The sequence below is a fragment of the Stegastes partitus genome, unplaced genomic scaffold, assembly GCF_000690725.1.
Source record: "Stegastes partitus isolate 25-593 unplaced genomic scaffold, Stegastes_partitus-1.0.2 Scaffold491, whole genome shotgun sequence".
NCBI classification, from domain to species: Eukaryota; Metazoa; Chordata; class Actinopteri; family Pomacentridae; genus Stegastes; species Stegastes partitus.
The window spans coordinates 330,594-345,853 of NW_007578222.1; the positions used below are offsets into that span (position 1 = coordinate 330,594).

Sequence of the window (15,260 nt, forward strand, 5' to 3'; positions counted from 1 at the left end):
ACCGTGGGGTGTTCATGGACCGTGGGGCGTTCAGGGACCAGAGGTGCTTGAACCCAGGTGTTCGATTCACCTTGTTGGACGACTTTATTAAATGTTACATGGCGCTGATCCGTCACATCTGATTCTAAAGTATTTTTAAAGTTAGACTGTTAATTATTTTCCATTAATTTGTGTTAATTTTGCGTCTCTCTCTCATGACTTTACTTTTCTGTCACTTCATGGACATTTTGTGTTTATTCGTTTCCATTTAATGTCAGTTTGTTGTCGTTTTGTTTTGTGGTTGTTTACGTCTCTGTTCAGCTGTAAACAGTTATCGGTGCGTTCAGGTGCGTCCTGAAACCTCACTGCGACCAACAACCCGTCTCCATTGGTCGACGGTGCTCCTGGCTGTTACAGGTGTGTGTGTTTGTGTGTCTGTGGCTGCTCAGGTGAACAAACTCACCTGGCTTCAGGTAGATCCGACGTTAAATTGCTGATTTCATGGCGTTCAGACGGATGCTGACGTCCAGGTGAAGGTCCACCTGGTCGCCTGTCGCTGTCGACTCGTTACGTCACACAGGTGATAGACGGAGAGCTCTGATTGGTCGAGGGCCGCCGTGTCTCTGAGCCAATCAGGACTGAGGATCCCTGACTCTGTGATGCTCTGATGGGACCGATGGAGGTGGAGGTGGGCGGAGCTCCGTCCAGCAGCTGGAACAGATTTCCTCCGAAGGCCGGCGGCGAACAATAAGAGCTGTGTGTGTCTGAGGCCGCGCTACATACGTGTGTGTGTCTGAGGCCACGCTACATACGTGTGTGTCTGAGGCCGCGCTACATACGTGTGTGTGTGTCGTGTCTACATGTGTGTGTGTCTGTTGGTGTAGTTGTGGCTGTTTTACAAGCTCTGATGTCGTGTGAAGGTCTGAAAAGTGCTGAAATATCACCTTACAGGGACACACCCTGCAGTAGTGTGTGTCTGTGAGTGTGTGTGTTCGTGTGTGTGTTAGTGTGTGTGAGTGTGTTAGTGTGTGTCTTAGTGTGTGTGTGTCTGTGTGTGTGTGTGTGTGAGCTTTTCTGTTTGTGAGAACATAATGAGTTTTAGAACTAACCCAACTTTCGGGAAGAGTTCTTCTCTATGACGACATTTCTGCTTTAATACAAACCGTATGACGGCGTTTGTGCATTTTTAGAGAAAGTTTGGGGACATGTTTGGATTTTTGGAGACAGTGTGACGACATTTCTGGATTGTGTTGCAATTTCTGTGTGATTAGGGACAGTTTGAGGACATTTCTTTACTTTTAGGGACAGTTTGAGGACATTTCTTTATTCTTCTTCTTCATTAACCTCCTCAGGACTCTTTTCGGGTCCAGACTTCGCTTCATGCTCCGGTTTCGTGTCGGTCTCACCACGTCTGTGAGGGTCTCTGCAGATATAAAGTAGAACTATGTGCTGGTGTCTTAACGTCTCCCCAGTGATCTTATTAAACCAGCTCTGCTCTGTAACTACCAGCCTGAACCACAGCTGTGCTTTTTCTTTTCTTTAGTTTCTTACAGAGTTTTTATAAAACCCGAGTTAGATGAGAGTCTCTGAACGCAGCTTTGGACACGTTTCTGGTTGAAATCTCTGCAAAGAGGAAACAGTTTATGTGTTTCCTGAACTTTAAATTAAATCTACGAAGCGGTTTTATTTCATCAGTTAATTCAAAACGTCACTTCTTCAACAAAATCAGCTCATAAAGCTGATAAAGCTGATAAAGCTGATAAAGCTGATAAAGCTGATAAAGCTGTGGCGGCTGCAGAGCGCGGCCCGTATCCTCCGGCCGACCCAACAACAGCGAGCTGCTGAGCCCAGTTGTTCCGCTCACATTGTTCTGTTTATAGAGATGATCTTCCTCTGGGCTGCTGCTGCCAGTGTGTCATCCTCGCTTCCTCTTCACTCCACCTTCACATCGCCTGTAAACACTTGTGACTTCTGGTGGATTCAGAGGAAACTCGAGGCGTCGCGCCCACGAGACTCGCTGGGCCGAGGGAGCTGGTTCCACAAGAAACAACGCTGAAGAGAAAATAAAACAGCAGAACAGTAGAACGTCTCTGAATCACCAGATCAAGACGTAAACGGTGAGATAACGACCAGACGTCAACGTCGATGCTCGTCAGCGCGGACGATGTCATCGGTGTGACATCACAGCGGTGACAGTCGGAGGGTCCTCCCTGAACGACGTCATTCTGACCTCAGAGCAGTTTGTTTGTGTGTCTGACAGTAAACTCAGTAAACTGGCTGCACTGTACGATGAGACGGACCAGTCTGGTCGTTACACACCGACCTGTGGTGGTCTGATTGTTGGACCATTAGTCTGATTATTGACCATTCTGTTGGACTTTTGAACCAATTGTTGGTCTCTTTGTTGGTTTTTGACCATCTTGTTGGTGCATCTTTTGGACTGATTGTTGGTCTGTTTGTTGGACCATTACTCTGATTATTAACCATGTTGTTGGACTTTTTGTTAGATTGTTTATTTAATTGTTGGTGGACTTTTGTTGGCCTAATTATAGGTCTGTTGGTTGGACTTTTGAACTGATTTTCGGTCTCTTTGTTGGACTGTTTTTATTGTAATGTTGGTTTGATTTTTGTCCAGTCTGGTTGGTTTATTTATTGTTATGACTGATTGTTGGTCTGTTTCTTAGAGTTTGTGTTGGTCCATTTGTCGGTCACTGGTATTGACTGTTAGTCTGTCTGTTGGACTGTTTTTGTTGGTCTGTTTGTTGGATCATTGGTCTGATTGTTGACCGTATTCGTAATAGTGTTTGACTATTCAGAATTCAGCTAAAATCACATTAGTTGTTCTTTATCAACAACTTTTGGGACAATCAGGACAATGTTTTGTTATTTATGGACGGACGCTAAACCCAAAATCATTTTCATCAAACAGCCGCATTTAGTTCAGAGGGTTTTGGCTGAAAATAAAAGTCCAACACATACACTCAGTCATCTCCTGACCCTTTACACTGTCCTGGTGACCCTCTGGAGGGCCCCGGCCTTATGTTGAGGACCGCTGTAGCTACCAACAGTACAGTGCTACATCAGAATTAGTCAGATAATAAACCACAGTACGACAAATACGTTTCCTCTGGTCCTGCTGCATCTTTACTGACTCAAACAGGATTAAAAATGGAGGATGTAGTATTTTTACTTTGTTGGTCTCTGAAGTATCCGAGTACTTCTTCCACCCCCGTGAACCTGGCGTTTAGAGAACTGAGCATGTTTATGGATATTTGTCTGTTAAATGTTGGGAAATCAAAGAGCTGAAGCCTCTCAGGACCGCTGGAGAACCAGGATCGGGTTCTGTCGGAACCGCCCGCCTCCCTGAGGGCTGCTTTGATGTTGGAATCAAACGAACCCTCCTCCGGAGCAGCCGAGTGATGAGCAGCTGTTCATGCTAATCAGCGAGAGCGGCGGGTTTTATTTCCTATTATCCGACCCGACGGGTTATTTATTAAGAAACTGGAGCTGAAATGAAGAATCTCGGTTTTACATTTAATGGATGAACTGATCGTTAAAGTTGGTTTTAGGGATTTTCCAAGAAAAAATGTGAATATGAAATGAATGAATCTCCAACAACCGGCTCCTCTGTTCACTGGTTCTGATCCATGCTGCATTTATTTATTGATCCAGGAGGTTTGATTTTCCTCTCAGACAATCTGAAACTGTCCAAAATGATTTAAAAACTTGTCTAAAATACCTTTAAACTTGTCCAAAGTAACATTAAATTGTCCAGAATGACTCAAAAATAACTAGAAATTGGTTTAAAATGGTCATTTTGACTCATTACGAACAATTTGACCAATGCCAGGCAGGCATTTTGTCATTTTGGACTGTTTTTAGCACGGTTTTGAGTCTCTGCTTCTACTTTCTGAGCCTAAAATTGTGCAAAATAATTTGAAACTTGTCTTGAGTAACTTGAGTATTATTAAATTGTCCAAAAACAAGCTTTAAATGGTCCAAAATGCTTCAAAAAGACTGCAAAATGACTTGAAAATGGTTACAAATATTTATGAGCCATTTCAGATCATGAGTCATTTTGGACGAGTTTAGAAAGATGTTCCACCATCAGATGTAGAAAGATGTTCCACCATATTGGATGTATCTCCAACCACTGGCTCCTCTGGTCTCTGGTTCTGCTGCATTTATTTACTGATCCAGGAGGTTTTATTTTCTTCTCCGTCTCTCTGAGGATTATTTACAGAACAGGACACATCTTTCTTCATCAGTCTCTCGGCTTTGACTTCTATGAATTATTCAACAAAACAACAATCAGAGAATAAAACACTCTTCTGGTCGCAGAGGGAGAATCTGCTTGATCGCTTTGATGCAGCTTCAGACTCAGAGAAAAGTTTGTTTGAAGATCAAACATTTAACGATGAACTTTGTGTCCATGTTATTTTGTTACGACTCAAAAATGTTTTGAGTCATTTTGAGCTACTTTCAGGTAATTTTGGACCATTTTTTACTCCTTATTTGGACTGTTTTGCTGCTTTGAGCCAATTTTGAGAATTTTATTTTTACTTTGCACACGTTTAAAGTTGTTTTATGCACATTTGAACAAGTTTGAAGTCATTTTGGACATTTTTTTTTGAGTTATTTATTCAATTCTTGTGCCAGTTTGGAAGTTTTTTGTTACTTGGGCCAATCTTTGAGTCAATTTTGACAAATCTGTGCTACTTTGGACGTGTTTGAAGTTATTTAAGACAAACTTTTAGACTCAGATGAGAATGAAACAAGCTGATGTTGACACACTCCGGTGGTTACAGATGCAGGAAAACGAGGGTCGAAACCTTCACGTGAACGACTGCGTTTTGTCTCCAACAGTCCTGGAGATCCTGCAGCTGGTGAAGAAGCGCGACCTGCTGCTGGCCGACACCCACATCCTGGAGCTGGAGCAGGAGTGCAACGAGTCGGACCGGGGCGGCGCCGCCCAGCCGGAGGACGTGGCCAGCCCGAGCGTCAAGGACGGCGGCCGCAGGAAGGCGAAGGACGTGGAGCTGCTGTACGAGGAGCTGCAGAAGGAGCTGTGGGCCGTCGTCAGGGAGTCGCTGAGGTCGCCGACCGCCGGACCGAACCTGGGCCTGGTGGTTCAGGTGAGCTGCTGCCATGGCAACAGATGTGGTAACGATGGAGAGGTGACGGGAATGTTTGACCCACGTAGAAGAAGTGTTGACTTAATAAAATGTCCCATTTATGAGGTTTATCACCAAACTCCAGCTTGTCTACCACAGATCTGATTAAAAATATCCTGAGAAATATACAACAGAACATGTTTTAATAGAGGCTGGAACACAGCGCTGAACATGTTATAGACTGGACTAGAAGTAGGACAGGAATGAAGAAATACTGATGGGAACTTGTAAGATGAGTTTCTGAAAAGATAAATCAAAAATACTGAAATTCTGAGCGCAACTACAACCCACTGAAAATGTATGAATCATAATTTATGCAGACTTTCCTTAAAAGTTCCCCGTCTGTGTTCAGGTTCTGCAGCAGGAGGAAGAAGCCGACAAAGCCTGGGCCACCAGCGAGGCGCCGGCCGCCGGCGGCCCGAGGCCTCGGCAGCTGAAGCAGCGATGGAAGGAGGCCGTGGAGGAGGCGGCCGACGGTTCTCTGCCTCAGAGAGCCGAGTTCACGGCCGGAGAGCTGGACGGATACCTGGACCGACTCCGAGCCCGAGTGGTGGAGGACCTGGGGGCCGCCAAGAGGAACGTGGTGTCCATTTACCCCGAAGAATACCAGTCCTTCCAGGTATAGGACCACGACTGAGAAACACCTTAAAGTTGGCAGAAAGTATGTCTCTAGAAGACCAGTTTTCTTCATGGTACCTGTAAGTTAAAAAAAAAAGCAAAGATCCGCCCCCATCCTAATCTTTAGGATCATACTGGACCATCCCTACTTGTTGGGATCCAGTATTAATGGTTCTTCTACAGATTTGGGAGAAACGCTGGCTGGTTCCTTAAGGTGGCACCCTGGTTGCGCCATTGGTTTGATAAGAATTTATTCTTGGAAAACCTTCATTAGTGATGCACTTTGATTGGCTTTATTCTCGCGGGGAAAAGAAAGTGTTTACCAAGAACCAAACCAGTCTGAGGTTTGAGGTCAGCTGAAGCCAGGTTGGGCGTCTTTCCACTGCAGGAACTTGGAGGCCGTTCAAGGGAATCCCAAACCTTTGTTCATGTTCCAAACTCTTTCAGGTCTCTTTGTTGGGAGAAAATGCACCTGCTCCACAATAGGTAGAGCCATTCCGATGTGCCTCCCCTGGACTTTTCTTCTTCTTGAAAACAGCCCACAGCTTCTCCAGGGTTCCTGCAGTTGGAACATTCTCAAAGGTTCTGGCAGCTCTTCAACAATCCACAAGTTCCTGCAATTAAAAACGACCTTTTGTTGCCTGAACCACAGACAAGGTTCTGGTCGTGAACCTTGACTTCTGCTGTGGGAGGCGTCTCTCGGTACGCCCTCCATCCACCCTCCATCCACCCTCCATCCACCCCAACCTCCTCCTGCTCAGAAATGTGGTGCAGGCAAACATCATTACAAAAAACAAATAATTGGGGAAACAACTTAGTGACATATGAAGATGAATTCTAGGGATCAGAGTTAAATATGAAGCTAAGTGAACAGATGTACAAAGTTAAAGAGTTGGTTCAAGGAAGGGAGTCGTCCAACCATCCATCCTGACAGAGCATCAGGTCATCTTCAGGTGAAACATCTCAGTAACTCTGTGGATTGACCTCCAGTTTGTTGCACCAACCTTCGGCGTCCTCTCACCTTTGACCTCTGACCTGCCAGGTGTACGTGCAGAGCTACCACCAGGCGGTTGCCAGGCGACTGAAGGAGATGACCGACAACCAGCTGGAAATCACCGACATCTACTCGCTGCTGGACTGGCTGCACAACATCTACAACAGGTACACACATCGGCCTTCAAACACAAGATGTTAACTTTCAGTTGTTGACCTTTGAATACTGGTTGTATTTGTTCTTTACTTGCTTTACAGAAAAACAGTCAGATCTACTTGTGCTTATTGACTAAACCAGTTTTATCCATGTTGATGTGTTTGTTTGTTCTGACGTTTTGTTGTTGTGTTGTCTCAGAGATGTCCTGGGGACGGTTTGCATCACGAGTCCGTTCAGTCGCTCGGAGCTCAGCCCTCTGCTGCCTTCAGAAACCGTCGACCGACTGGAACTCGACTGTCTGAACTCCGTCCGGGTGAGAAAACAACAAACTAACTCCCAACATGTTAAAAACTGCAGTTCCTCAAATGTCCACCTGGAGGCGGAGTCGGTCCCCAGAGACCTCCATGTTAAAATGTCCAACTTCACAGCAGAAACAAACGTGTTTACAGCCTGGAATGAAGAACAGTTTTGGTCTTTAGAGCTAATTTCTCAGTTAATGACGAATGTGCAGTTGGTTGTTTTTTAAACAATTCGTCCATTTAAATTGTATCAGTGCTCAAAGTTGTGCATAATTAAGGGCGTGGCCTGTTTGAGATCTGAATCACTTTGGCGTCATTTTGTCTCTTTCAGGCGTTTTTATGTCTCTTTTGTGTCTCTTTAAACTTCATTTTACGTCCTCTTTGGTGTCATTTTGGGTCTTTTACACCTTTATTGTGTCCCTCTCAAGTCATTTAGTCTCTTTTGTGTCATTGTCAGTTTATTTTAAATTTCTTTTGTGTCTTTGTGGGATTGTTTTCTGTTTTTTGTGTCATTTTGTGACTTTTGGCTCATTTTCTCTCACTATGATGTCCGTTTTTAGTCTTTGTGTTGTCGTTTTTTGTCTGTATCTTACCGCTTTGTAGTTCTTTGTTGTCATTTTATGTTTTTTGAGGTTCTTTTATGTTTCTGCAGTGTCACGTTTTGTGTCTTGTGGTCTCATTTTATATCTTTTTGCTGTTTTATGCCCATTTTAGTGCCATTTTGTGTCTCTTTTGTGTTGTTTTGTGTCTTTGTGGTGTCATATTGTGCATTGTGGTGCTTTGACTCTGTGATGTCCACGTCCTTTGTCAGCTCCATTCTTCCATTCCTTGTTACCTTTAAAATCTGACTCAGTGAAGCTGCTCTAACAGTGTTGTGATGTTAATTAATACGAGGTGTGTTTGATTCGCCGCCCGGCTCCTCCCTGTTTCAGGCCAAAGTGACCACGGAGCTCAGTCAGGTCCTGGACGAGGAGGAGAAGCGGTGGATGGAGATGCTGCACATCGAGGAGTACCAGATCACTCTGGCCAAGACTGTCATACAGGTAACGCACCTGTGTCGCCGTGGCTACCGCATCTGAACGCCGCTTCCTGGTGGTTCACACGCGGCGGCCGGAGCGAGGGGTTACGTAACGCTGGATTCCGCTCACTGATTGTACAGCGATTGTTTTCCTCGTCCGTCCTTCAACCGCAGCCAAAGTCAACATCAAACACTTCCTCCTTCACAGACACACAAACACACGGTTTGGTCTCCAGTGGAGGCGGCTGCTGCCCTCTGGTGGCCAAAGTCAGAATAACAAGGACGAGTCAGTTTGTTAGTTTAGCACATTCAAACGCAAGAAAACAAACAAATAAAACCATTAAAAAACTAAACTGCAATTTGGTCCAATCATTTGATCAGCATTACAAATAAAACATTATCATTATTATTATTATTATTATTATTATTATTATTGTTGTTGTTGTTGTTGTTGACAGTTATATAATCGATGTCCTACTGACCCTGTTGTTGGTGTTCCAGCGGCTGCAGGTGGATCTGGAGCGTTCGGCCTCCATCAACAGGAGTTTGGGCTCCAGAGTGGCTCAGTGCAGCCTGAACGGGCTCGCCGACTTCCTGTACAGGTACGACAACGAACATTAGCCACAGAATAAAAGCCATGTTGGGACGAAGAATCTGTTTTCCAAGAGCGAAAGAGAATTAATAGTAGTGACGATGAAGAAGAGAATCACAATAAATGTAAAGGAGATAATGAATCTGACACAATTTGAAATAATTAACCAGTAAAACGTGTCATGATAATGGTATTTATTGCATTTATTTATAACGTCAATATATTTTATACAATATAGAGATGGCACTTTCAGTATATTAGTGCTAATTTATAGCTGTTGCTAATGTTACCAGTGTTCTTAATTGGGTTTTTTATACACACAATATATTTAAACATTAATTCATAGTTAATTAATTCAGACTCAACCCAAACATATAAATGCATCTGTAAAATTCAAGGCAAAGTGAGAGAAAACATCTGGAACCAAACTACCGCTAATGTAATAACGTTTTTTTAATTATTATTATTTCAAAACATCTTTCATTGCAGAGAGTTTCACTTGTAATAATCAATCAGTCCATGTTTGTATTTGACATTCAGTTCAAAGTGCCTCAGAGATGACTGTTAACCAGTAACAAGACAGAACGGAGCGCTGCTCAACAGTTAGATTAAAAAAATCAACAATAGAATATGAAAATAAAATAATAAAAAATATAAATTTGTAAAATACATAGCAAAAAACAGAATCAATTAACAGAAATAAGATTAAACACTCAAAAAGGTGGCTAAAAAGACAGAAATGAAAAATTAACAACATTTAAACCAGACTTAATCCAACGTCAGGCTGCAGGAGAGAATTTTAAGCTTAAACATTTAAAAACCTGAAGCATAAAAGCTACAAGATTCATATCAGTTATTCATATCGAGAAAAATGTGTAAAGAAAAGTGTCATCTGCAAAAAACTGAACACAACAATTAAAACAAATTTCTGAGAGATTATTAATATGATTAGAAACAAGTAGCGTCCCTATAATAGATCCTTGTGGGACGCCATTTTCAATAGTTCCATCGACATTCAGTATTGATGATGTAAAACCTTCAAACCGTTTAATCTTTACGATCTGTTTTGAGGTTCATGACGTTCTTTTGCTGCAGCTTCCAGCGTAAAGCCGAGATGTTCCACGAAGGGATGCAGAGCGGGATGTTCGGCGACAACGAGGACGGATACGTTTCCAAAACCATCGCGTTGGTCAACTGCTGTCCCCCGTTCAGGTACAAACACAGAAACTAAACCATATCTGATCATATTTTCCAACTCATTTTGACTGATGCTGATGTATATACGTATGTCTAACATCGCCATAAACGAGGTAAAACTCTCTACATGGGCTGACATACCAAACCTGTATTGTTCCATTTACTGTTTCCTACTATTTATTGTTGTTCAGTTGCACTCTGATTTGTTGAAGCTGGTGAATGATACAACACAATGGAAACAGAAGACCGGAACAGCTGATTAGGGCTTAGTTCCTGTACATGTAAACGCCACATCTGTACAGGTCGTAATGCTGAATTTTCCATTGTTGGTGGACGTCAAGGGAGCAGAAAAACGACACTCGTTGTCATCTGACTTTTGTTAATTAATGTCAAAACCAGCACCAGCAGTTATTCAGGGACACGTAGAAGTACCAACCCTAGAGTAGGACTTTTTTATCCCCTTAATAAAGTCTAGATGCATCAACATCAGTCAGTTTTTATCTAAACAAGTGCCGCAGTCTGTTCACTTGGCTTCATAACCAACCCTGTACATCCACCCCGACCTCCTCCTGCTCACTGTGGTGCAGCTTGTGTTGTCAGCCAGCGAGTCCACTGCTGGAACAACAGACCTGGAGAAGCTATTTAGTCTCACATGAACATGATTTCTTGTTGTTTAGATCAGAACGGCTCCATATTGACGAGTCCAGAATGAAAATGGTGATGAACGTTGGTTCCAGAAGGTTCCAACAATGTTCAAGTTCCTTTAATGGAAAACCTCCCATTGATTAAAGTAAACTTTGGGTTTTCACTCTTTGTTCCTTTGAGTTTAAACGTCAACCGGCTGGTTTGTATAGGACCACTTTTTCTTTTCAGCGTGTGGAGTGTATTTAAACAGTCACAATGTGAGAACACGCCTTCGTTTGAGGAACCAAAGCGGGTTCTGGTCGTGTAAATCATGACACTTTGTGTGTCTGTTTGTGCGTCTGCAGAGGCTTCGTGCAGCGCTGCGCCCAGTGCGACCCGTCGGTCAGCGAGGACTCTCTACGCCGAGCCAACAAGAGTCTGGATCACATCGTCCAGCAGGGGGTCCGAGTTCTGTCGGAGCGCCTCTACCTGCACATCAGGGTGACGAGTTCTGATCTTCACCACTCGGACCTGCTGGTCGCTCCTCTGTTGTCTGTTTCAATAAAGCTTTTCAGTTCAGCTTAATCTTTAACCTTCGTTTATTCCAAGAGTGTTTGAGGACAAACAGAAATGAGAGAAACTTTAGAAGCTCTACAAACAGACTGATTCAGACGAGAGCTGCGGTTGTTTTGTATCTGTTACGTTATTTTCTTGTTAAGTTAAGTTGTGAACTTTAAACTAGTCTGATCTAAACTAACCGTAACTATGACAACACCTAAAATAATCTAAACCTGAACGATACAAAGCTCAGGTTAACTTTGGTTGTAGTTAAGTTTACTTTGAGTAAGTCTGAGTTTACAGCAGGTTAGATTAAATTATAGTTTAGATGAGTTTAAATTTAAGTTGTATAGTTTTAATTTTAGTTTATTTCAGAGTTTAGGTTTTCTCACATCAGCTGCTTTAATCGCACAGTTTAGATTAATTTATAATCTAGTCCAGGTTACTTTAGATTATCTTATCGTACAGTTTAGGTTAGTTTAAGAATTGTTTTATAGTTTACAGTAGAATCTGGTTCTATTATAGTTTAGTTTAAATGTGAGTGGTGTGGTTAAACGTTTAGTTTGGTTGTTTTATTATTGAGTTTAGGTTAGTTTAGGTTGTCTTATGTTTGTACGGTTCAGTTTAGATTAAACAGGTTTAAAGTTCAGTTTAGTTAATATTAAAGTTTAATTTGAATTATGATGAGTGTAGCTTAAAGTTTAGGTTAGCTTCAGGTATTTTACACCAAATTAGTTTAGATTATAGTTCAGATTTATTCAAATTGACATAGTTATGTGGGTTGTTAGTTGGTTAGTTTAGGTTATCTTACATTAGGTTTAGTACAGTTTAGATTAGACTAGTTTAAAGTTCAGGTTAGTTCATGTTAGTTTAAATCCTAGTTCACCAGGTTGTCGTAGGTTGTCTCATGCATTTGGTTTGTGTTAAATTTTAGTTTAAATCTCTTTGAGTTTTCTTACATGAAATCTAACTGTTCAGGTTTGTGTTGTTAAAGTTTAACTTGGTTTAGATTCTGTCTCGTGTCTCGGTTCAGCTTTAAATGAGTCCACATTAGACACAGAAGGTTCTAATGAGTCCGATAAATAACGTCCTGGAAGCTAAACAGAGTCTGTGTTCGGGTTTCCAGCTGTTCTTCGAACGTCTCGTCAAGAGGAAGTGGTTGAGCAACACGGAGGCGTACGAGCAGATCGAGGCTGTGATCAAGGAGGACTTCAAGAAGTACCACAGGATGGACAGCCCTCCATACCAGGTACTGAGCAGAACCAGAACCCCCAGAGCCATGTGTTTGAGCTGCCGCAGGTCCATCATGTTGTTCCTCTGGTTCCTCAGCTGCTGGTGGCCGAGGTCCACCGCCGGGTGGTGATGGAGTACCTGAGGTCGGTGATGCGAGGACGGATCATCTGCACCTCCATGAAGATGAGGAAGAGGATGGCCGGGCGGCTCAGGGACGAAGGCCGGCAGATCAAAGCCCTCTTCAAAGACCTGGTCAGTGTCGGAGGTCCAACAGCGCCATCTGGTGGCTCGAACCTGATTTGACAAGTAGCTGAAATAGCTCGTTTTCATTTATCAACAGAAAGACAATCAGCAACTACTTTAGTCGATGGTTTCAGTCTTTTATTAATCAAAAGTTCTGAAAAAAGCCATTTAATAGTCACCTGAAAGCAGCAAAATAATGAAACGATTAACAGAAAGTTCATCTAAAACCATGTCAGTTGTTGGTTTTAGTCATTTTTCAGTCAAAATTAGTTTCAAAATGCAAAATATTTTCAGATTTCGGTGCCTAAAAAAAGCAAATTTAATGCTTTTTTGAGGTAAACTGAATATTTGATTACTTCAAGAGCAGATTTTTTAGCTTTTCTTCACATAAGCAACATTTTTTGTGGTTTGGACGCATTTTTAAAATAAACAAACTGAACATTAGTTGTAGCAGCGTGATTTAGAGATGTTTCTGTTGGTTCTGATGGGGTTCTGGTGTGGTTCTGGCGTCTCTGCAGGAGTCTCCGTCCAGCTGGTTGGACAGCGCTTTGTCTCACATCTCTGAGATCATCCAGCTGGAGGACGTTCCCTCCATCCAGATGGAAGTTGGAGTTCTTGTCCGAGAGTTTCCAGACGTCAGGTACCCACAAGTCACGTCTGTAACGGGATCAGTCGGGTCCAAATTGCTCGATCGGGTCATCTCCAGTCAAAATCGTTATGTCTTTATCTGTCGTCCCCGTTCAGGAAGAAGCACGTGTCGGCCATTTTGAACATCCGGGGGACGACCCGGCAGGCGGAGCGTCAGGAGATCCTCAACATCGTGAAGGACATCGAGAGCAGCGACGGCGGGGCGATGCCGTTGTCCCGGGACCGGGCCCTGTTCGCCGAGGTTCCGGTCACCTCCGAGGTCCACTGCCTGAACGTGGGCCTGAGCCGGATCGCCCTCACCGCCTCGTCCTGCTTCAGCACGCTGCGGCCGCGACGCAAGACCAGGACGCCGGTCCAGGAAAACCCCGACGATGTTCTCTGAGCAGAGCCCGGTTCGGGTTTGAGTCAGAACCGAGGTGGTTTTCATTATTAATTTAACTCCGTTTTCTAGTTTCAGCTGATTTTTAACATCGTGTGGTTTTAAAACGCTCCGAATGACGGAACCGTACAGATCGGACTGAACCGACGCTCTAATTTTACTCTAATTTAGGATTCTGATCAGACGGAGGTTCACGTTTCTAACTTCTGCTGCAGTTCTTCAGATGTGGCGCCGACATGCCGACGGATGCTGATTGTATTTCTGAATCCTCTGACGTGTCTTTCATCGGTTCTGTTCGGCTTCACTGGACTGAAAAACAAAAATTCTTTCTGGAGAAGTTTGTTTAAGGAGGAATGACGTTAAAGGGACTCTGAGACGAACGGCCTTTAATCAACTCGACTCTTGAAACTGAAACAGAACTTTGGGGGATCCTGATAGAAAAAAATAAATCATCTGAGATCTCACAGCTGAGTTTGAAAAGACAGAACCGTCTGGTGGACGAGGATCGGACCGGACCAGACCGGACTGACAGCTGCTGAGCTGGATGAGCTGTTGGTGGATAATCAGCATTTTAATCACAGAAACGTCGAAGAGTTTCCACAAAACATCTCAAGGAGCCGGTTTCAGATTGGAATGGTGTCAAAGAACATCCACGTTGGGATGGAGAACCGTTGAGTTTTCACTCACAGGAAACGGATTCAACCAAGTGTTAGTTAAGACGAAAGCTGCTGCTAAAACAAAGACGTCTTTAAGTGAGTGAGCTGAGAGTCACCGAGCGTCTTTCTGACCCGAGAACCAGAGCAGAAGAACCCAATGGCCTCCTCCTGAGCTGGACTTTCAGTTTGATTCCGGGCTTTGTTTCCCTGCAGGACGTCTGGACTTGGAGCTGAAAGGAAACCAGTTCTGGTCGGCTGTCATCCGGGATCGCTTTGGAACCTCGTCGGAGCTCCTAAAAGTGTTGAAACGAAAGTGAAGTTTGGTTCGTGGAGAGTTTTTATTGTTGCACAAGAGAAAAGCGAAAAATGTAATCAAAGGTACGAGACGATAATCTGAGTCTCAGTCGGTTTGCTGAGTATTTAAAGCGAAAGTGATTCTAGTTGAGGTGTGATGAGCTTTGTTCTGTATGTAAATGACAGTTTCACAATATCTGGTGTTGATTTAACGTTAGATCTACACATATAAAAGATGTTTTAATGGTTTTATTCTGCATCTCCTCACATTTCAGCATTTATGGGTTTTGCATGTTTTAGCCCAGAACCAGCAGACAAAGAGTTCAGGTTTAATTCCTGCTGCTTTTTTTTTTTTCCTTCAGTTTGACGATTTTCTTCCACACAGTCGATGGTTTCACTTCATTTCTTCGTTTGTTTTAACGAAGGCCGTTGTGTCCTTCACCGGTTTCCTCGTTTATTTCAGATCTGCTCGACTTCTCCGTCCGTCTGTTGTAAATGTGGATGTTTGTAATGAATCCTCGTGTTCAGGAATCGGCTTGAAATGACAATAAAACAATAAAACGCATCAGAGCGACTGTTTCCGTCTCTTCTGCAGGAA

The 15,260-nt window shown here is 43.2% G+C and overlaps 1 protein-coding gene across 1 annotated transcript in view; it reads left to right on the forward strand.

Annotated features, from left to right (window-relative positions):
• The window catches only part of exoc3l2b (exocyst complex component 3-like 2b), a 30,852-nt gene extending 15,592 nt beyond the window's left edge, over positions 1 to 15,260 (forward strand). The window contains exons 3-14 of the mRNA XM_008287232.1: positions 4,846 to 5,114; positions 5,506 to 5,772; positions 6,814 to 6,932; positions 7,120 to 7,234; positions 8,153 to 8,263; positions 8,740 to 8,840; positions 9,926 to 10,042; positions 11,017 to 11,152; positions 12,336 to 12,458; positions 12,539 to 12,694; positions 13,204 to 13,325; positions 13,430 to 15,260. Coding sequence (XP_008285454.1) covers positions 4,846 to 5,114; positions 5,506 to 5,772; positions 6,814 to 6,932; positions 7,120 to 7,234; positions 8,153 to 8,263; positions 8,740 to 8,840; positions 9,926 to 10,042; positions 11,017 to 11,152; positions 12,336 to 12,458; positions 12,539 to 12,694; positions 13,204 to 13,325; positions 13,430 to 13,715 — 1,922 coding nt within the window. The 3' untranslated portion in view covers positions 13,716 to 15,260. The remainder of the gene's footprint in view (positions 1 to 4,845; positions 5,115 to 5,505; positions 5,773 to 6,813; positions 6,933 to 7,119; positions 7,235 to 8,152; positions 8,264 to 8,739; positions 8,841 to 9,925; positions 10,043 to 11,016; positions 11,153 to 12,335; positions 12,459 to 12,538; positions 12,695 to 13,203; positions 13,326 to 13,429) is intronic.